The sequence below is a fragment of the Mobula hypostoma genome, chromosome 23, assembly GCF_963921235.1.
Source record: "Mobula hypostoma chromosome 23, sMobHyp1.1, whole genome shotgun sequence".
In the NCBI taxonomy this organism is placed as follows: domain Eukaryota; kingdom Metazoa; phylum Chordata; class Chondrichthyes; order Myliobatiformes; family Myliobatidae; genus Mobula; species Mobula hypostoma.
The window spans coordinates 31,213,086-31,235,470 of record NC_086119.1 but is presented as its reverse complement, the minus strand read 5'-3'; the positions used below and the strand labels follow the sequence as shown (position 1 = coordinate 31,235,470).

Below are 22,385 nucleotides of genomic sequence, written 5' to 3'. Positions count from 1 at the left end.
TCCTGCCAACAATTGTCATCGGTAAATTTATAGATGGCGTTCGAACTGTCCCTAGGCATACATTCATGGGTGTAAAGAGAGTAGAACAGTGGGCTAAGCACACATCCTGGCAGTGCCCCAGAATTGATCATCAGCAAGGAGGAGATGTTATTTCCAATCTGCAAAGACTATGGTCTCCCATTGAGGAAGTCACATTGCAGAGGGAGGTACAGAGACCCAGGTTTTGGAGTTTGTTGATTAGAACTGAAGGTAAGTGTCAGGACACAGGAGCAGGGATCCAATCACAGACCCAGTACTGTGCTTACAGTGATATTAATTGAGTAATAAATCCCAAGGTGCAAACAAAGTCAGTGTCAAAGTTCAGGCAGAGATCAAAACATCCAGAAAAATCCAAAAACCAGAATCAGGTAGAGTCAATATTTAGACAGAGTACAGATACAAATGCTGGAAAGGCTCAGAAAAATTCACTGGCGAACAAATTTCGACTTCCGGCGTCGAGTATGGAGTGAGTTGGTGCGTGTGAGTGTGGCTCCCGATTTTTATTGAAAATCTACCTGTTTATCTTTGCCGTATGCTCGAGATAACTGGATACTTACCATTGTGAACAACGCGGGACATAGCTGGACATTGAAATGGCAAGTAGAATGTACCTTCGAAGTAAAGCTGGGGAAAAAGATAGCGAAACCTCGAGCAAAAAGGCAGATGTTACAGTAATGGCGCCGTTGCACGCTGCTGGAGCTGGTCCCGGACCTGCCCTACCCGATGACTTGCAGAGGCTTCGTTTAGTGCTTATTACTGACATGACCCATGCAAGCGGTGCATTCTGCCCTAAAAAGGGAACTTGAAGATGCTTTATCACCAGTGACTGCTACCATGGAACAAATTATGTCTGCTTACGAGTCACAGGACGAACGCATTCGTGGGGTTGAAGACGGCCTGAATGATTACAGTGACCGGCTGGTGAGCGCCGAAGCCGCCGTTGCAGCGTTGCAGAGTGAAAACGTGTTTCTGAAGGGAAAGCTAGATGACCTCGAAAATCGGTCGCGGAGATCCAATTTGAGACTGGTCGGCATTCCTGAAAATTTGGAAGGTTCGGACCCTGTTAAATTTATGACCGAGTTTTTTTGACGAAGTGCTGGGGGCAGATTTTTTCCCAAGTCCTCTCGTACTTTCGCGTGCTCACCGAGTCGGACGTAAACCATCTGGTGTCTCTGCAGCCAAGCCAACGAGACCCAGAACGTTCCTGGTTTGCTTTCACTCCTTTCAAGATAAGCAACGCATCATCAACAGACGGAAGCAGGAGCTGTATTTCCGCGGACACCGTGTTTTTTTTTTATGAAGAATTTAGTGCGGAGCTGGGTAAAAAACGAGCAGCTTTCAAGGAGGTGAAATCCCTGCTCTACGGGAAAGTGGTCAGGCTTGGCCTCTTGTATCCTGCCCAGCTCCGGGTCATGCCTGAAGGTAAAAAGCATTATTTCTATACACCAGAGGCGGCCAAAGAGTTTTACCATTCACGCTGGGGAGAACAAGAACGAGAAGAGCAATGACTTTTTTTTTAGGTTATTCGTGCAGCATTGAAGGGGCCTCATGCCGAAGCAAACTGTTAATTTTCACAATCCACTTCTTTGTTCATTTTTTCCAGTTTAATTTGTGGAACGCGATCGGGTCGAACTGCTATGCTGCCGAAACTGATTAAGAAAAACTTTCAACCAGCAAAATGTAAATATTTGGGATTTATATCTCGGGTTTTTAAGTTGCCCAGTGTGTTTTTTTTTGTTTTTAATACTTAGCTTGACCTGTGTTATCTTTAGCCTATATGTTATATTAAAGGTAGTATAAGTGATAGGATAAATTTTAGGGAGGGGAGCCACCCTAGATTAGATTGAAAGTTGGGTTGTATGGGGGACGCCTTGGAAGTTTTTTGTTGGGTACTGCCTGCGATCATCCTCAATTGGGGAGGTAGATCTAGGCTTCGGGGGTTAATTGGGTTTTTTTGTTTGTGTAAAGGGGTGGGGGGAGTGTTTTGGGGGATTACCATGCAGTTTATTCTTTTGTGTGTTACGGATTGATCAGACTTTCTTTTTATTGTGCGTTATTGTGTGCAACTTATACCCTCGCACTGTTTTGGATTGTAGGCCCTGTGTGTCTTTTGATATGGTTAACATGAGTGCAGCTGATGGAGGCCACCCTGTGAGGTTTATTTCTCGGAATGTAAAGGGGCTTAATGGTCCGGTTAAAAGAGCTAAAGTTTTCTCTCATCTGAAACAATTAAAAGTTGATATACTATTTCTACAAGAGACACATTTAAGAGTGGAGGACCATAATAGACTTCGTAAAGCATGGATTAGTCAGATTTTTCATTCCAGATTTAATAGTAGGTCCAGGGGGGTGGCAATATTAATCACCAAAAGAATGCAGTTCACACCATCTGATGTAATCAGTGACCCTAATGGTCGCTTTATTATAGTCTCTGGCTCTCTCTTTCAGATACCTGTTATTTTGGTAAATGTTTATGCTCCTAATTGGGACGATGTCCAATTTGCAAATAGGGTTTTGTCATTAATACCTAACCTGAATACACATAAGCTAATCTTTTCCAGAGATTTGAACTGTGTTATTGACCCACTGCTTGATAGGTCTTGCCCTAGGGGAACATTTTCTGGTATGGCAAAGGCCTTCTCGATGTTTATGCAACAAAATGGTTATATGGATCCTTGGAGATTTTTGAATCCATCAGTTAGGCAATTCTCTTTCTTCTCTCATGTTCACCACTCCTATTCCAGGCTAGACTATTTCTTTATAGATAATTCCTTGATACCTATGATTAGACAAATTGAATACACTGCTATAGTTATATCTGATCACTCGCCTGTGAAACTGGACCTATGTTTTCCTTTAAACGTTAGAGAACGGCCTCTGTGGAGACTTAACCTCCTTTTGCTTTCTAATGAGAAATTTTGTAGTTATATATCGGCTAACATTGACACATTCTTCGAGACTAACAAAACTGAGTCGGTATCGTACTCTTTACTTTGGGAAACTTTAAAAGCTTACTTGAGGGGTCAAATAATATCTTATACTTCACATGCCAATAAAGAGCGTAGGAAAGAAATGCAAGTGTTATTGAAATCTATTTGGGACCTGGATAGAAAATACTCTGAGGCACCCACTGCGGAATTATATAAAAGCCGGGTTGATTTGCAAGCGAAGTTTAATCTTCTATCTACAAACCTATCAGAACAATTAATTCTTAAGACACGTGGCCTCTATTATGAATATGGTGACAAGGCGAGCCGGCTTATGGCTCATCAGTTGAAACGTCAAGCTGCATCATGACTTATTCCTCAGGTAAGAGACATGCACCAGAACTTGACAAGCAATCCAAAAGAGATTAATAACATCTTTGCAACTTTTTATTCCTCTCTGTATGCCTCAGAGTTCCCCTCAGATAAAACAAATATGGAACGTTTTTTAGATAATTTGGAAATACCAACTCTTGAACCAGAGGAAGTGGAGAACCTAGATCGGGCTCTTGGGCAGGAAGAGATTAATAATGCCATTATGGCTATGCAGAGTGGTAAGTCCCCAGGTCCTGATGGTTATCCAATAGAATTTTATAAGAAATTTAAGGATAAGCTCACACTGGTCCTTCTAGAAGTGTTTCAGGAATCTTTGGAGAATGGCTCCTTACCCCCTTCTCTTTCACAGGCAGCTATTTCACTACTTCTTAAAAAGGACAAGGACCCGACTCAATGTGGATCATATCGCCCCATTTCACTTTTGAATGTAGATGTGAAAATTTTGGCTAAAGTGCTTGCATGTCGTTTTTTATTAAAAATCGCTATTCTTTTTTTAATATCCGTCGACTGGCTGATGTGGTTTATTCACTGAGTGATTCTCCAAGTCCAGAGGTTGTTATTGCCTTGGACGCGGAGAAGGCATTTGATAGAGTGGAATGGGTATACTTATTTAGTGTTTTGGAGAAATTTGGATTTGGCAGAATATTTATAGCTTGGGTTAAGCTATTATACCACTCGCCTTCAGCGTGTATACAGACAAATTATTTTCGATCTGGCTATTTCCCATTAAAACGTGGCACTCGCCAAGGCTGCCCACTGTCCCCTCTTCTTTTTGCAATTGCAATTGAGCCTCTTTCTATTGCAATTAAGTCAACTACATTATTTCAAGGTGTTATAAGAGGGGACATGGAACACCGTGTTTCCCTATATGCTGATGACCTCTTACTTTATGTTAGCGACCCTATAGGTAGTAGTCCTGCTATTGTGTCATTATTAGGTCAATTTGGAGCCTTCTCTGGCTATAAACTGAACTTTCAAAAAAGCAAATGCTTTCCCATTAATAACTTGGCCCTACAGATCCGACAGGAATCCTTGCCCTTTCCTTTATCTCAAGATGGTTTTGTATACCTAGGAATACATATTACTCGCTCTTTTACATCTCTGTTTGAAGCTAACTACAGGCCTCAGGTTAGCCAAATGAAGGCTGATTTCGAGAGATGGCGCAGTTTACCCCTTACTATAGCTGGGAGAATTCAGTCAGTGAAAATGACTATGCTTCCTAGATTTCTCTATTTGTTTCAGTGTTTGCCAGTTTTCTTATCTAAGTTATTTTTTAAATCAGTTGATCAAGCTATAACCTCCTTTATTTGGGAAAATAAGGTCCCAAGGGTTAATAAGCGCATTCTTCAAAGAGGTCGTGACATAGGTGGAATGGGTCTTCCCATCTTTATTCATTATTACTGGGCATCGAACATTCAAAAAGTATTATTTTGGCTTCACCGGCCAGATATAATCTGGTGCCTGCTTGAGTCACGATCTTGCCACTCCTCGTCTCTCCCAGCTTTGGTGTATTCTTCCTTACCATTGAAATCCTCTCAATTCACATCTAACCCGGTCGTGCTCTCTACCCTCAAAATTTTTAATCAATTTCGCTGCCACTATAAGTTCATATCAGCTTCAGTTTTGGGCCCCATTCATAAAAACCATTTATTTCCTCCCTCCACATTCGATTCAGCTTTTAGACAATGGGGTTTGAATGGTCTTATGCACATTAAGGATTTGTATACTGATAACATATTTGATAGTTTTGATAACCTGCGCGGTAAGTATGGCCTTCCGCATAATCATTTTTTTAAATACCTGCAGATTCGCCACTTTGTCAAGGAAAAGTTTCCCTCTTTTCCTGTTCTACCACCTGCTATGTTATGGGAAAAATTCACTCTTAGCTTTAACAATAAGGGGCTGATTTCTGAACTATACTCTCAGCTGATGTCTTTGGGAGTTCAAGATCTAAACAAAACTAAGAGTAGGTGGGAGGACGACCTCGGTATGGACCTTGCGGAAGAATATTGGGCAAAAGTATTGAATAGGGTTCATTTCTCATCATCATGTGCTAGACTGGGGCTCATACAATTCAAAGTTTTACACAGGGTACATTTAAGTAAAGCCAGACTTGCAGACATATACCCTGGGACAGACGCTGGCTGTGACAGGTGTTCCTTCTCTCCGGCTGGTTTAATACATGCATTTTGGTCATGCCCTCGGCTTGATGACTATTGGGCACTGGTTTTTAAAATTATCAGTGAGGTTTTGCGGGTGACACTGAGACCTTGCCCACTTATAGCTGTATTTGGTGTGGCAGATGATGATTTGGGTTTAAATGCAAGCCAGTCGGATATCATTGCATTTGCATCGCTATTGGACAGTAGGAGAATTTTGCTGGTTTGGAAATCTGCCACTCCCCCAACTGCTGCTGCTTGGTTAGAAGATGTAATGTTTTTTCTGAAATTAGAAAAGATTAAATTCACTTTGAGGGGGTCTGTGAAAAAGTTCTATTCAAAATGGGGACCTTTCTTATCATATTTTGGGAGTCTTAAGGAATTACCTACTAGTTGAGGGCATTTGATTGTACTTAGGAAGTTGCCTCCCATTTAACACACTTATAATTTACCTCACTGGGTGGTTGATGAATTGTAAATATGAGTGTATTTTGGATCATCTGACATGTTGCAGATGTGTATGAGCTGTCGTATTGAAGTAGTGTGGGGGTACGGTTGTGAAATGTCCATACTTGTATTTGTGAATTGTTGTGTTGTAGATATATTAGCTGCCATGATATGTTCGGGGAGGGTGGGTGGGGGGGAGGTTTGTTTTGGGGGTACGATACTAAAGCAAAATGGAGGAAAATGTAATCCATTATATATTCTGTATTGTGTCATTCCTTCAATAAAAATAAATATATTAAAAAAAAAGAAAAATTCACTGGCACGATCTGACCACAAACAGGTGAAAACACAGGACTGAAATACACTGAGCAATAAACAGAGAGGTAGATGATAGGTGGATCACAATGAGACACAGGTGGCAGCAATACAGGTAATAATGAGACACGGAGTACTCAGTAATACAGGGTCTAGAGCAGAGCAAGAGCGCATGGCAATACAAAACCACAGATGGACAGCTAGGGGGAAGCACACAAAAAGACAGAGTTCAACTGGAGGTACTGACAGCATGATTGCATTGAATGCTGAGCTGTAGTCAATAAACAGCAGCCTAATGTGGGTATTACTATTGTCCAGGGGATTCAAGGGCTAGTGGAGAGCCAATGAGATTGTATCCACTTCAGACCTATTGTGGTGATAGGCAAATTACAGCAGGTTAGGTCCTTGCAGAGGCAGACATTGATTCTAGCCATGACCAACCCCTCTCAAACACTTCACCGCAGTAGATGTAAGTGCCATTGGGTGATAGTCATTGACACAGCTCACCTTGCCCTTGGGACACTGAAAATCAGTGGTGGTTGTAGGCATTAGTACCGACTGATAACTTGCAGGAGTATTTCCCTGGATCCCACTGTCTCATAGAAACATAGAAAATAGGTGCAGGAGTAGGCCATTCGGCCCTTCGAGCCTGCACCGCCATTCAGTATGATCATGGCTGATCATCCAGCTCAGAACCCTGTACCAGCCTTCCCCCCATACCCCCGATCCCTTTAGCCACAAGGGCCATATCTAACTCCCTTTTAAATATAGCCAATGAACTGGCCTCAACTGTTTCCTGTGGCAGAGAATTCCACAGATTCACCACTCTCTGTGTGAAGAAGTTTTTCCTAATCTCGGTCCTAAAAGGCTTCCCCTTTATCCTCAGACTGTGACCCCTCGTTCTGGACTTCCCCAACATCGAGAGCAATGTGTTCTTCTGATGCGGGGCAAGGACGCGAATGTTTTGGTGAGTCAGTTCAGGAGATTAAGGTTCAGGACAACCGTTGAGAAGCAAGACCACAGATTGCTGCGAACAGACAGGAGATTAGACAGCCTACTCTCAGGTCGAAACTGCTTGGACAGAACAAACACGAGTTAAAATCCGGATGGAAAAGCGCGAATTTCTTTCTGGTACGAGCTGTAGAAGAGCGGCACGTGACACGCGATTCCTTTCGACGCCCTGAAGTCGCCTCAATTTCAAACATCTGGTTTCTTGAGATTTGTACCACATGTAACAGGATTGGTGAGAATCGCTATTATCATTTGGGCAAACGTTTACATTGATGTATATAACAGCAAAAAGTGCTGTAAGTATATTTAAACAATAGCGCGACCTCGTGATAAGAGAACCAACATCTAATGGGTTAGTGTTGGTATTCCTTATTTGTAAATTAACTACTTAAATGATAACAGCGGAGATATGGACCATGGTGCCTAAATCCAATTTTGTTCACTGGAATTAAATAGTTCCGATTTGTTCCCGGCGTACCTTTATTTCTATTTAAATAGCCATTCATTGACTTTTGGCGATAAGACATTGTGAAGTGATTAGTCATAGTGATTTCTCGTCATAATATGGATGAGTGACGCTCATGTCTACCTTGCTGAAGCCCCTGCAGTCAGTCCAAACTGGATAATGAGCACGGATTTCCGTCCGGGTTTCAGCGATGTTCTCCTGTCCTCTGCGATCTTTTTACTGAGTTTCATTACTTTAGTAAATGGGGATGCACAGATTGGTGAGTTTGTTAACTCCGAATTGCTTTTATTAAGTATAGGCAGGTCCTTTCAGCAAACATAAAGGCAGAAAAAATGAACGTGAATACATTCTGAACTTTTCGTATTAATGTATCAGTTAGCATGCTTAATGCGCAGTCATTTGAAGTATTTGGTGTACTTGGGAAACAGGAATCTTTTTGGATAATTATGGGACATATGAAATGATACTGAAGGAACGATAATCTCCTTTATCTCTGAATTTTACTGAAGTTTGGATCACTGAGGTGGTTACCTGTGCAACAGGCAGGAAATACAGTAATTTATATGACATTTAAATGGTTAGATGTAATGATTGGATTGCTGTTTAACCCTGTTCCATATTACTGGGAGATCTAGCAATGGATATGACGTAAGTTGTTCTGTTCTTGGTTACTGGCAATGCTGTTGAACTCTCACAAAATGTCACTTCCAACTTTGGAGTGTTAAGATTTTGATGTACTGATTATAGTGATAATGGATTAATTGAATAATCCACAACTGAAGTAGCATCATTTTGTGCCAAAAAGAAGAATAAAATGCTACTCGTAATCATTTATTTGAGCTGCCTCTTATGCTGCTAGTTACCACATCCAGCATTGTTTTTTATTGTCTGAAAATAGGCAGTGCTTTTTAAAAAGGCATGTGTTGCTGGTCCTGGCTGTATCAAGGCCTTGAAATTTAGGCAAAATGAGCACTGTACAAAATATATATTGTATCCTGTGCTTTGCACTACATCTACAATATGGAATTTTGGAAAATTATAGACCATAAGATCTAGGAGCAGAATTAGGCCATTGGGCCCATCGAGTCTGCTCTGCCATTTCATCATGGCTGAACCAATTTTCCCCTCAGCCCCAATCTCCTGCCTTCTCCCCCTATCCCTTCATGCCCTGACCAATCTAGAATCTTCATGCCCTGCTCAATCAAGAATAGGGTGAGGTTTGATGTGGAAATTACATGTGCGGATAAGGTAGCAAGTTGTATCTATATTACCACCCTTTTAAAAACAGATTATCTGTAGTTTCTTAGTGTGAAATATGGGCTAGAGAATGTGCATTTGGAAATGAGTTGGGGAGGTAAGAGTTAAATGACAGTGATAGTAATCAAGGTTTGTCAGTTTAACTATATGTTCTTGAGTCTCCCTGGTCTGGTCAGTGGAAAGAGGGTAGGAACACAGTTACAGAGGAGGGGACGAAAGAATCGGGTAGACAAATCGGGAGTGCATCCTAGAGAAGGATGGCAATGTTTTAAGTTAGTGTACATTTTGTAAATGCTGAATTGAGAGTCATGCAAATATGGTAAATATGATAAAACTATTTTTTGTTTAAAAAATCCAATGGTAGTTCTGTCATTATTTCTGTAAATGGTTTTGCAAAATTTGTGAAAATTGGTGTTGGAGTTTATTCTGTTTGAACTCCACTTGGGAGCTCTGAACTACAACCTTACATGGCTGCTTTGTTACTTTAGATAAGAAATAAGAGAAAACAAAGACTGTGAACATTGAATTGCTGAAATAAAACTGGAAATTGTTGAAAAAACAGCCCAGGCAGCAAATATGAAAAGGCAACCCGGGTTAATATTTCTGGTTAATGACTTCTCACCAGAACCAGCAAAGATATGAGAGAAACATGTTTTACATGCAGTGATAAAGGAGAATTAGAAGAGGAACATAGGGAAGGCTGTTGTAAGAGGTTAAAGTACAAAACATAATATTGCAAGATAAAAAAGGATGATTGAGAGTTAGAAGTACAAAAATATCATTCCACATTAGGAATAAATAAAAGTAGAATCTGTTGCAAAAGGAAAACACTGTGAGTGCTGGGAATCTAAGCTGAAAGGTAATTAAAAAGGTAATGTTCATCATCTGAAACTCAAAGTCAGTTTTTAGTTTTTATCCAGAAGGCTGTAAAGTACCCAGCTGAATTAAAAACATACAAGGTGTTGGGGCAACATTGAGCTTTGCTAGAACAACAATAGGGATAGAGCTGGAGTTGGATGGAGATTTTAAGTGCCAATTGATTGGGATAAGTCCATAAGACTTAGAAACAGAATTAGGCCTTTTGGCCCATTTGATCATGGCTGTTACATTAGCCCTCTCAACACCATTCTGCTGCCTTCTCATCGTACTTTTGATGCCCTTACTGATCAAAAACCTATCAGCCTCCGCTTTAAGTATACCCTGCAGCTTGGCCTCCACAGCCCTCTGTGGCAAGGAATTCTAAGATTCATCCCCCTCTGGCTAAAGCAGTGGTTTCCAGCCTGGGGTCCACTGACCCTTGGCTTAATTGGACTGGACCATGGCATGAAAAAACAGTCGGGAATCCCTGGCCCAAGGAATTCCTTCTCATCTCTGTTCCAAAGGAACATGCTTCTATTCTGAGGCTGAGCTCTCTGGTCCTAAATAATCCCACTATTGGAAATACTTTCAAAGTCCGTTCCATCTAAGCCTTTCAATAATTGCTAGTTATTTAAAGGGATCTTGGGGGACATGTTTTTAGTCAAGTGGATAGTGCTTACCTAACCTACGTTCAGTCTACCTGACATGGAGGAGCAGAAAATGAAATGTACCGAAAGGAGTATAGTCAATTGCTGCTTCACCAAGAAGAAAGGGTGTTTGAAGCCCCCGAGAGAAGAGGTCAAAGGGCAGCTGTTGCATCTACTGGGCGTTGCATGGAACTGTGCCACAAGAAATGGCTCTGGTGGAGATGGACTCTGGCTTTACTGATTCAGATAATGAGGGGTGGCATTATATTGGAGCCACTGGGAATGGAGGGTAATCACCAGATGAGGAAATGTTGCAGGGTTTCCTCCAGGTGCTCCGGTTTCCTCCCACATTCCGAAGGCATTTCAGCTAGTAAATTAATTGGTCGTTGTAAACGGTCCCGTGTTTGGGCTCAGATTAAATCGGAGGATTGCTGGGTGGTGCAGCTTGAGGGCCCTATTCCGCACCGTATCTCAATAGATAAACAAATAACAAGAACTCTGTTCTGGATGAGAAGTGGTAAGGTGCATACGAAGTCAAGGGTGCTGTGAAACACAAAGAAGGGAATCTTTGGTTGCGAGGGGAAGGGGATGATACATCAGAAATGCTTGTGTGGAGGAGGGTGTCCTGGGACAGACGCGATGGAGACAGAGATACTGGGAATGAAATTTCTTGCAGGAAGCAGGACGTTCAGAAATGTTTTCAGGATGGGAGTCACTGGCCTTTTGAATGTTTTGTGGTATACCTATCCTCCAACATGGAAATTCCTGGAGGGATGTCCTCACTCTTATCTCTAACATCTTGAGGCCAAATACATTTCCCTACCTTCTGTCGGCATAAACCAGCCAGCAACTTTCACCCTGCTCATACCAATGCGTGCTTAACCATTTTAATGCATGCAAATATCCCTTGTCAGATAATGACAAGAACATTATCGGACGAGGAAGTGTGGGAAGTAAATAATAATGTGTTAAACAAGAGGAAACCTACAGATGCTGGAAGTCCAAGCAACACACAAAAAACGCTGGAGGAACTCAGCAGGCCAGGCAGCATCTATGGAAAAGAGTTAACAGTCGACGTTTTGGGCTGCGACCCTTCGTCAGGACTGGAGGGAAAAAAAAGATGAGTTAGAAGGGGAGGAAGAAACATGAGGTGACAGGTGAAACTGGGAGGGGGAAGGGGTGAAGTAAAGAGCTGGGAAGTTGATTGGTGAAAGAGATACAGGGCTGGAGAAGGGGAACTCTAATAGGAGAGGACCAAAGGCCTCTACGGAATGAAGAAAAGGGGGAGGAGCACCAGAGATGCAGGTAAAGGGATAAGGTGAGAGAGAGAAAAGGGGATGGGGAACGGTGAAGTGGGGTGTGTGTGGTGGCCATTACCGCAAGTTCAAGAACTTGATGTTCATGCCATCAGGTTGAAGGCTACCCAGATGGAATATAAGGTGTTGCTCCTCCAACCTGAGTGTGGCCTCAGCACAGCAGTAGAAGAGGCCATGGGCTGACATGGCAGAGTGGGAATGGGAAGTGGAATTAAAATGGGTGGCCACTGGGAGATCCGGCTTTTTCTGACAGAGCCTAGGTGCTCGGCGAAGTGGTCTCCCAATCTACGTCGGGTCTCACCGATATACAGGAGGGCACACCAGGCACAGTAGATGATCCCAACAGGCTCTCAGGTGAAATTTGTTAATGCGTTAAAATTTCTTTGGTAATTTTGCTATTGCCTTGGGAAATTAACTCCAGGCTTGAGATAAAGGTCTCAATACTGAGCAAATTCATCAATTTCATTAATCAGTTTTCTACCCTTAACCAATGAATTGAGCTATGTATTGTAAATGTAAGGCATGATGAAAAGCTTAGATAACAGGGGTAGTATGTGATTGTGCTTATATTTTCAAGCGTAATGTAGTGGTTATGGTGTAGTACTATGATTTTTGTAACACCAGTGCTAAGAATAGCAGGATGCACCTGTGGAAATGGTCAGTATAGTATCTGGTGAAACATGGGCTCAGGAAACCAGATTCCATTGGGGAATTCTGTACTTTGATACTCCTGATAAGCAGAACGCCGACACTATTTGGAAGGGTTCTATGTGCTGAGCCTCTAGGAGGCCAAGGGCAGCAAACTAAACTGTTTTCCTGAAACAGTCAGTGACTTTTCATAGCAAGACAATGAGTGCCTCAGTACAAAAAATAAATAAGGAATGTTTGGATAATCTTTGACACACTGTGAGATGACAGACCACAATCAACAGAACTTGGCAAGTCAGTTGAAGTTTATTGTCATGTATGCAAGTACACTGAAGGTTTTAATATCACTTTTATTTGTCACCTGTAATCAAAGCATGCAGTGAAATGCCATGAACTGCATTGTTTGGGTCCGTGACCAACACAGTTCGAGGGTTGTGCTGGGGGCAGCGTGCAAGTGTCGCAGTGCTTCTTCCGGCAACATAGCATGCTACAGCTCACTAACCTTAACCCTAACTGTGCGTCTTTGAAATGAGGCAGGAAGCCGGAGCAGCCGGAGGAACCCCACACAATCACGGGAAGCATGTACAAACTCCTTGCAGATAGCAGTGGGAATTGACCCCGGTCCGTGATTGCCGGCACCGAAGAGCATCGGGGTGCACCCGTGCTGACGGTCAGTGAGGAGGCGACTTTGTTACCAATCCTCTCTGAGGTCTTGCTGATGAGGAAGTTGGGTATTCACCTGCAGGGGGCGTGGTGTAGAGACTCCGGCCCTGAAGCTTGATGACTTTGGATGGCTTGATTGTGTTGAACGCTGAACTATAGTTGATCATGGATATATGAGTTCCTGTTGTCCAAATGGTCCAGAGCAGAATGAAAAACAGAAGAGTCCTCACAACAGTTTGAAACTGAGCTTGGTCCTATGATCTTCAAAGTTCTAAGTAAATTTTTTTATCAATGAACATATATGTCACCATATACCACTCTGCGATTCATTTTCTTGCAGGCATTCACATCAGAACAAAGAATCAATGGAAAAACTACACACAAAGACTGACAAACAACCAAGGAGCAAAAGAAGACGAACTGTGCGAATAGACAAAAATTAAATAAGTACTCCGAACATGTGTTGTAGAGTCCTTGAAAGCGAGTTGATAGGTTGTGGAATTGGTTCAGAGTTGAGGACAGTGAAGTTACCCATGAAGGTTTGATGGTTGAAGGGTAATAACTGTTCCTGAACCTGGTGGTGTTGGATTTAAGGCTCCCGTACCTCCTTCCAGCAGCAAGGATGATGAGGGTCCTGGGTGATGCATACTGCTTTCTTGTGGCAGAGCTCCTTGGAAATGTGCTCAGTGGTGAGGAGGGCTTTTCCAGTGATGGACAGGACTGTATCCACTACTTTTTGTCGGCTTTTCTGTTCTTGGGCATTTGTGTTTCCATACTGGACTGTGATGCGACCAGTCAGGATACTCTCCACTGTGCATCTGTAGAACTTTGTTAAAGTTTTAAATGACAAGCCAAACCTGTGCAAACTTCGAAGAGAGTAGAGGTGCTGCCGTGCTTTCTTCATAATGGCACTTGCACGTATGTTCTTGCAGGGGAGAATTTAGTTGACTGATTTTGAAAATCTTTAACTCAATAATTTTCAATCTGAAGTAAAGTCTTGCAGATCTTACTGAGAACCCTTTGGTATAAGTTACATAACAATCTAACTCTGCAGAACACATTCAGCTATGTTCTCTTGCACTGCTACAAATGTTTTCTTTTTCTCAGACCACTTCTAAATGGTGCAGTCACTGAAGTTTCATCAGAGGGAGAGGCTGTCTGTTCAAATCTTTGGTCTGATGACAGAAATGTTCTTGTTTTTCATCCTTGGGGTCTTGGGGTCTGGTAGTGGACCTTGACATTGACAGCTTCACCTGAAGAGGGCAGGCACTATCACTGCAATATTAGGCAGCACGTGAGGTACTGACTGAGGACAGGTATTGAAGGGGATGCAATTAAAAAGAATTCCCACTCCTATGCTTCCTTTCATTGTGATATGTTACGTGAATCTAACCAAGATGTTATTCCCTATAATCATAGATGAAGTCCTGCATGTTTGTACAGTATTGATGTTATTACAGTGATTGGTGTATGCCAGTGACTACTCTTTCCATTAAATGCATTATTACTGCAATACATAGCATAGCACTAATACTTAAGATGGTTTCCCTCAATCTCTCAGCAAGCATGCACAGAACTGTTAGAAGCATTGCAAATTCTCTGCTGATACTTCAGAAACATTCTGCTCCTCCAAAGCCCTGAGGAATATTATCTATTTTTCTCGAGATTAGAACATATAACATAGAAAACTACAGCACATTACAGGCCCTTCGGCCCACAATGTTGTGCCAACCATGTAACCTACTCTAGAAATTGCCTAGAATTTCCTTAGTGCATAGCCCTCTATTTTTCTAAGCTCCATGTACCTATCTAAGAGCTCTTAAAAGACACTATTGTATCCGTTTCCACCACCGTCACTAGCAGTGATTTCATGCACCTACCACTGTCTGTGTGGAAAAACTTACCACTGACATCCCCTTGGTACCTGTTTCCAAGCACCTTAAAACTATGCCTCCTTGTGTTAGCCATTTCAGCCCTGGGAAAAAGCCTCTGACTATTCACATGACCAATGCCTCTCATCATCTTATACACCTCTATCAGGTCACCTCTCATCCTCCGTCGCTCCAAGGAGAAAAGGCAGAGTTCACTCAACCTTTTCTCATAAGGTACGCCCTCCAATCCAGGCAACATTCTTGTAAATCTCCTCTGCACTCTCTCTATAGTATTCACACCCTTCCCGTAGTGAGGTGACCAGAACTGAGCACAGTCACGTTCTCCGATGCAGATGCTCCCTAGTTGTTCCTGGTGCTAATGCCTGCTTTTAATCACTTGTGATCTGTGGGCCGCCAACAACCTTCAGTGCAAGTATCAATATCCACACTTGTGATCTCTGCTTTCCATCTCTGCAGGACACCAGGAAGAAACAGAAAGCTGGAGGTGGCCCTTTACCAATCCCAGTACTTGCTGTTCCTGTGAGCAGGTGGGAGTGCTGAATCACTTGGCTGTTGGAGATCTCACGGGTTAAAGTTTCTAAGCTGGTCTGAATGAGTCCTGGGCACTTCCCCAGTGAGTGACTGTTACCATGTAGTCCTGCTCCTGGATAATTTGTAGGTCTGCGTGAAAATTAAAGCAAAGTAGAACAGTCAACATAAGAATAAAATAATATTTTTCATACATTGTGATCTGAAGTCTTCCGAATTATGAGTCTCTCATGGAATGTGCTTAAACATATGACCTGCAACAGCCAATCCCCAGCACCTCCTCCTCCTCATGGATGAAGAGAAGTTTATAAAGTTATAACAGGCATAAATAGACGAATGGTATGTTTTTCCCAGGGTTGGCGTGCCTAGTACAAGAGGGCATGCATTTCAGGTGAGACAGGAACACACAAAGGAGATGTGCTAGGCAACTTTTAATACGTATTCAGAGAGAGATGCATGCCTAAAACATGCTGCCAGGTGGGTTACTGAGGATAATTATGATTGAGGCATTTGAATGTGCAGATGATGGAAGAATATGGACATTACGTTGGAAGAAGGTAATATTGTTTAATTACTAGTTTAATTAGTTTGGCCCATTCTGTGCTGTAGTGTTTTATGTTCTATATTCTAAATGGCTGGAGAGATGGAGGACCTTTTCCAGTTACCTGTTTCTTTCTGGTGTTTGTACTCTCTCAGAAAGCTGGATGGCATTAATATGGGTATTAAAATTATTGCAAAGATGGCTGGAGAACAATTTAATGGCAAGGCCACAGAGGAAGGGGTTATTACAATGCTCAAAGATGAGGGAGTTGCCAGTAGTGCCTACGCAAATGAAAGATTGCCCACACTGAAAATCGTCAACAAGAACATCAACCCCAAATCCCCAACCCCCTCCCTTGCAGAAAAAACTAACATATCGCCTCGACGTATAGCCAGAACGGCGCGCCCTTCCGTAGAGAGCAACCGCCGAGCACAGTGGCTCTCCTCTGCCCTTGCCTCGATGCTTCGGTCTTCCTCGATACTTTAATCGGCGAGAAATAGCCCTGAGCCCTATCTCCGAATTTCTCCTCAAGGCGGCTTGTGCACGCGCTTGTGCCTCTCTCCTGGAATTTTCTCGAGGACAGCAGAGTGCTAGATCCCTCAGTCAAACTCCAAACTGTAAGTCACAGGCTCCAACAGTTTGAAAAACATAATTAAGGTAAAAAGAATAAGTAGAATACGTAGAAAAAGTGAAATAATTGACTATCTGAAAGATGTCGCCTGAGGAATCCTTGTTCGTTGGTGCCATCTTGACTGGAAGCATTTTGATGTATTAAAGTTTCGGGACACTAATGATGACCAAAAATCAGATACTTACTGCTGGTGGGTTAGAAATGAAAGGTAATTGTTCCACCAGCTCCTCAATCTATTTTACAATATTTGGTGTATCTTATTTATTTAGCTATCTCGTCCAATGGTATGAAATCGGGGACCTATAGGCGCGAGATCTGCTGATAAGACTGTGAAATATTGCAGATTGAAACCTTTTTTTTCCTTTCAGAGTGTGGGTTAAGATTTGTCGCTGAGAAGACAAGCCACTCACGGATAGTAGGAGGTCGTGATGCAGTGAGAGGGGCATGGCCCTGGCAAGTTAGCCTGCAGCTGGCGGGTAGCGACATGCACGTGTGTGGAGCAACAGTTATTAGTCAATACTGGCTCTTATCAGCAGCGCACTGCTTTCCTCAGAAAGACGGTTTAAAGTATGTTCACCAAACGATATCAGTTTATTATTCTGTAGGATGCAATTGAACAGCTTTTGTCTATTTCTTTTGTACACTTTGATTAAAACTTTGGGTTCCTCCTTGTCCTGCTTCATAACTGCCTTAAAACTTATGGTCATCATTGTCACGTGTAGCTGACATGGGTTTCAATATAGGTTCACTTAATGTCAGAAATATATACATCCTTAGGATGTATAAAGTAAATCATGTATAATGTTGGCTATCATGGTCCCATGACCGTGATTGCTCTTGGCAAGGTTTTCTACAGAGGTGGTTTGCCATTGCTGCCTTCTGGGCAGTGTCTTAACGAGCCCAGCCATTACCAATACTCCTCAGAGACTGGCATCAGTGCTCGCTTAATGGGGACTCGTGATGTGCACCATCTGCTCATATGACCATCTGCCACCTGCTCCCATGATCTCCCTGTTTGGGATTGGGGGGGGGAGGGGGGTCCTAGTCAGGTGCTACACCTTGTCCGAGGTTGACCTGCAGGCTAGTGGAGGGAAGGAGCGCCTTGCACCTCCTTTGGAAGAGATGCATCTCCACCCTACCACCCAGTCATGGTTATTCTCCAAAATGCTCTCCCACTGTTGATCCATTAGCATTCATTGCAGTTGTAATTAATGTAAAAGTGTAACTCGAATATAGATCTTTTAACACAACCACTTATCATGAATATGTGCGATCATGTTTGCTGTTGTGTGCTGGGGCAGCAGGCTGAGGGTAGCAGACACCAACAGAATCAACAAACTCATTCGTAAGGCCAGTGATGTTGTGGGGATGGAACTGGACTCCCTCACGGTGGTGTCTGAAAAGAGGATGCTGTCCAAGTTGCATGCCATCTTGGTCAATGTCTCCCATCCACTACATAATGTATTGGTTGGGCACAGGAGTACATTCAGCCAGAGACTCATTCCACCGAGATGCAACACAGAGCGTCATAGGAAGTCATTCCTGCCTGTGGCCATCAAACTTTACAACTCCTCCCTTGGAGGGTCAGACACTCTGAGCCAATAGGCTGGTCCTGGACTTATTTCCTGGCATAATTTACGTAGTACTATTTAACTATTTATGGTTTTATTACTATTTAATTATTTATGGTGCAACTGTAACGAAAACCAATTTCCCCCAGCATCAATAAAGTATGACTAATATACTATTATTAGTTATAGATCACGTGAAGCCTCATTGTTATGTGTTTGACCTTACTGTCATTTTGTGCAGTCAGATAGGATCTTGGTTATGGAAGTGATTTTTGGTCCCAGCACTGATGGTTGTTTCCTTTTCTGCCATCCCAGCAACAAGCGTGTCTGGAAAGCAGTGATGGGGCTGACGGAGCTGGAGAGGGCTGATACATGGACAACTACACGGAAAATAGAAAGACTAGTACTACACGAGAAGTATGCTAACCTCAAAAATGATGTGGCGGTGCTTAAAGTGGACCAGCCAATCAAGTTTGGGGACTACATCAGGCCAGCCTGTTTACCACAGCCAGGCATCTTTCATATTGACAAATGGACCAAATGTCACGTTACAGGATGGGGACTTATGGAGCACAATGGTAGTATTTTTATGAGTACTTTTATATTAAAAGAGAATGTCTTACAAGTCGCTGTTTTTACAGAGCCCTTAGCAAAATTAAATTAGATTTTTGTGCAGGCTTTAATTTAACATTAGCTTTTTCTGAAAGTGTGCCTTTGCCAAATAGCCATGCTGGTCAGTATGGAAACCTCAATTCCAGTGGAGACTTAAACCATTTTGGGTACATAGTTAAAATAGTGTTGTTCAAATATTATCTCACTTACATCAAATCAAACAATGAATAATTTTGTAGCTACATACATAATCAAGATTCAGGTACATTTATTATCAAAGAATGTATAAATTATACAACCTTGAGATTTGTTTGCTCACAGGTAGCCTCAAAGCAAGAAGCCAGAAAAAAAACCCCAATTAAAGAAAAAAAGAATTAAAAATAGAAGATCAACTCACTATGTGTAAGAGAAAGCAAAAAAATACAAGTCATGTATACAATTGAAGTGGACAATAGCATTCCGGACCAAAAACGAGTCCTCAGATCCGAACCCTGGAGTAGCCCGGCATAGGCCCAAAGCCTCACCTATCAGTTAATCTTATTAGCATGCACAGAGCATGCTCAATGTAATCATCAAAGTAATAACTGTGTTCGTTCTACCCTGTGTTCAGATGTGATCCGTAGTTCTTTCTGCTGTTGACAAGATGACGCTGATGCCTGTTGCGTGTATGAGAACGTTAAAATGTTTAAAAGCATTAGCTTTTAAAACAAAATTAAACAAGTAATCGTTAAAGCATTTTTGAGATAACCGGAACATGCATTGCTCATGTTAATAATTGTTTGTGGTTTTGATGATATATTTGTGGTTTTATCTGTGCAATATTTGTACAGTAAATTAATCGATCTGCAGAGTTTGATTATGCCATTGTCACTAGATTATCAGGCTTTTTTGTTAAAAAGTGGAGGAAATATATTTTTACAATATAAAGGAACTATTCTGAAGGGGTGTTCATGTATTAATCATTGTCTGTTTAATGTGCTCTAATGAAGTCCTGATAATGTTGAATAATTCAGTTATTAAAAGGTACAGACCAGTGGGACACTATGTTAGCAGCTTCCTAGTTTCATGGTGTGTGAAGCTCATCTTGAGTTTTACTGGATTAATGAAGTGTTATTGGAGCTCCCTCAAATGGTTCTTTTAGTAAGTGCAGGGATAGTGCAAACTTACACAGGTTTAGAAAATCTATCCCTCAATCTTGATCTGTCATGAATTAGTAAATCTCCACTATGGTGCTGGTACTGTGACACACATTGGTAACGAACAAGATAATTGTTCTCACACTTCCTGGTTGGTAATCTTCAACAGAGATGTACATAAAAATTGTAAATATTGGAAATACCCAACAGATCAGGCAGCAGCCATGGAAAGAGAGACAATTAATTATTCAGGTATGGAACCCTTTATTAATACTTTCTATTTTTATTTCATGTTCTCAGCATCTAACTTTCATTTACTGGAGATTATAGGTGAGAATAAATTGGGCTTCATTCAAATGCGCTCCCGTGTAAAATGGATTATCAACACCCCAGGTTCAAAGACGGACTCATTCATGATTTGTGTCCATGTTATTACACCACGAAACTCAGGAGAGCACGAAGGATACAAATGGTAGCATTTTATAATGTATTTAATTATTGCCTGTTGTTTCTAAATAAATGTCATTAAGGCTAACATGGTCCCAACATATTGATGCAGCTATAAAGAAGGCAAGACAGTGGCTATATTTTATTAGAAGTTTGAGGAGATTTGGCATGCTATTAAAACACTCAAAGATTTGTACAGATGTACCATGGAGAGCATTCTGACTGGCTGCATCCCTGTCTGGTATGTGAGGGCCACTGCACAGGATCAAAGAAAACTGCAAAGAGTTGTGAAATTAGTCAGCTCCATCTTGGGTATTAGCCTTCTTAGTACCCAAGACATCTTCAAGGAGCTGCACCTCAAAGGTGGCATCCATCATTAAGAACCTGCACCACCCAGGACATGCCCTCTTCTCATTGTTACCATCAAGAAGAGGGTACAGAAGCCCTCACACTCAGCGGTTCAGGAACAGCTTCTTCCTCTCTGCCATCCGATTTCTGAATGGACATTGAACCCATGAGCACTCCTTCACTACTTCTTTAATTTCAATCTTTGCACTAATTTAACTATTTTATATACTTGCTGTAATCCTGTTTTTCCCCTTTTTGCATTGTACTGCTGCGGCAAAATTAACAAATTTCACGACATATGCCAGTGATATTAAATCTGATTCTGAACTCCCAGGAAATGCACATATTGGCAATGAGCCACACGTTACATCTTCTACATTAGGCCTTAGAACTAGCTGAAGAAAACGCCTGCAGTTTGTTCAATCAGACCTTTCCCTTCACTTTCTTCATTCTCTTCATATTCTTAAAAGACTCCTCAAGTCTTTGATCACCTCTTTAGATCCCGCTCCCTTCTACAGATTCTGCTATGCACATGGCTTGGGGAAGTTATGATTTTAAAAGTACATGAGATGGGCATGAACATTTTTCTAAAGTTGACTGCAACTGAAGAAGATAAAAGACAATAATCCTGAGGACTTAGAACATTTCAGAATTCAGCAAACACAGACAAAGGCATTTGAAGGGAAAATAGAATATTTGATCTTGCTAGTGAAAATCATAAACAACAATAAGAAGATTTGATACATTGGCCTTCATAAATCAAAGTACTGAGTACAGCAGTTGGGATGTTATGTGAAGTTGTATAAGATGTTAGATCAATTTTAGAGTATTGTGGTCACCTACCTACTGGAAAGATATGAATACGATTTCAAGAGTACAAGAGATGATTGGCAATGATATTTGCAGGACTTGAGGTCCTGAGTTATAGGGAAAGGTTGAATTGGTTAGAAATTTGTTCCCTGGAGTGTAGGAGAATGAGGGGAGATGTGATAAAGGTATACAAAATTATGATAGGGTAAATGCAAGCAGGCTTTTTCTACTGAGCATGGGTGAGACTAGAACTAGAGGTCATAGATTAAGGGTGAAAGGTGAAATATTTAAGGGGAACCTGAGAGGGAACTTCTTCACAAAGGAGGTGGTATAGATAAGAGTTAATGCAAGCAGGCTTTTTCCATTAAGTTTGGGTGAGACTAGGACTAGAGGTCATAGATTAAGGGTGAAAAGTGAAATACTTAAGGGGAACCTGAAGGGGACCTCTTCACTCAAAGGGTGGCGCAAGTGTGGAATGAGCTGCCAGTGGTAGTGGTGGATACGGGTTCAATTGCAACATTTAAGAGAAGTTTGGTTAATTACATGGATGGGAGGAGTATGGAGGGCGATGGTCCAGATGTGAGCTAATGGGACTAGGCAGAATAACAGTTTAGCATAGACTACATGGGCCTGTTGCTGTGCTGTAGTGCTCGATGACTTTAAAGGATAAGTCAACATCGATTTATAAAGAGAAATCACATTTGATAGATCTGCTGGAATTCT

The 22,385-nt window shown here is 41.8% G+C and overlaps 1 protein-coding gene across 7 annotated transcripts in view; it reads left to right on the top strand.

The window, feature by feature from the left end:
- LOC134336855 (acrosin-like) overlaps positions 1-22,385 on the top strand; it is an 87,186-nt gene that overhangs the window by 3,974 nt on the left and 60,827 nt on the right. For 5 of the 7 annotated variants that reach the window (XM_063031441.1, XM_063031440.1, XM_063031434.1 and 2 more), the window contains 2 exons: positions 17,107-17,305; positions 18,625-18,887. In XM_063031441.1, coding sequence (XP_062887511.1) covers positions 17,223-17,305; positions 18,625-18,887 — 346 coding nt within the window. In that variant the 5' untranslated portion in view covers positions 17,107-17,222. Of the gene's footprint in view, positions 1-1,642; positions 1,720-17,106; positions 17,306-18,624; positions 18,888-22,385 lie in introns of all 7 variants that reach the window. The other 2 variants (XM_063031435.1, XM_063031438.1) reach the window with 1 other exon arrangement.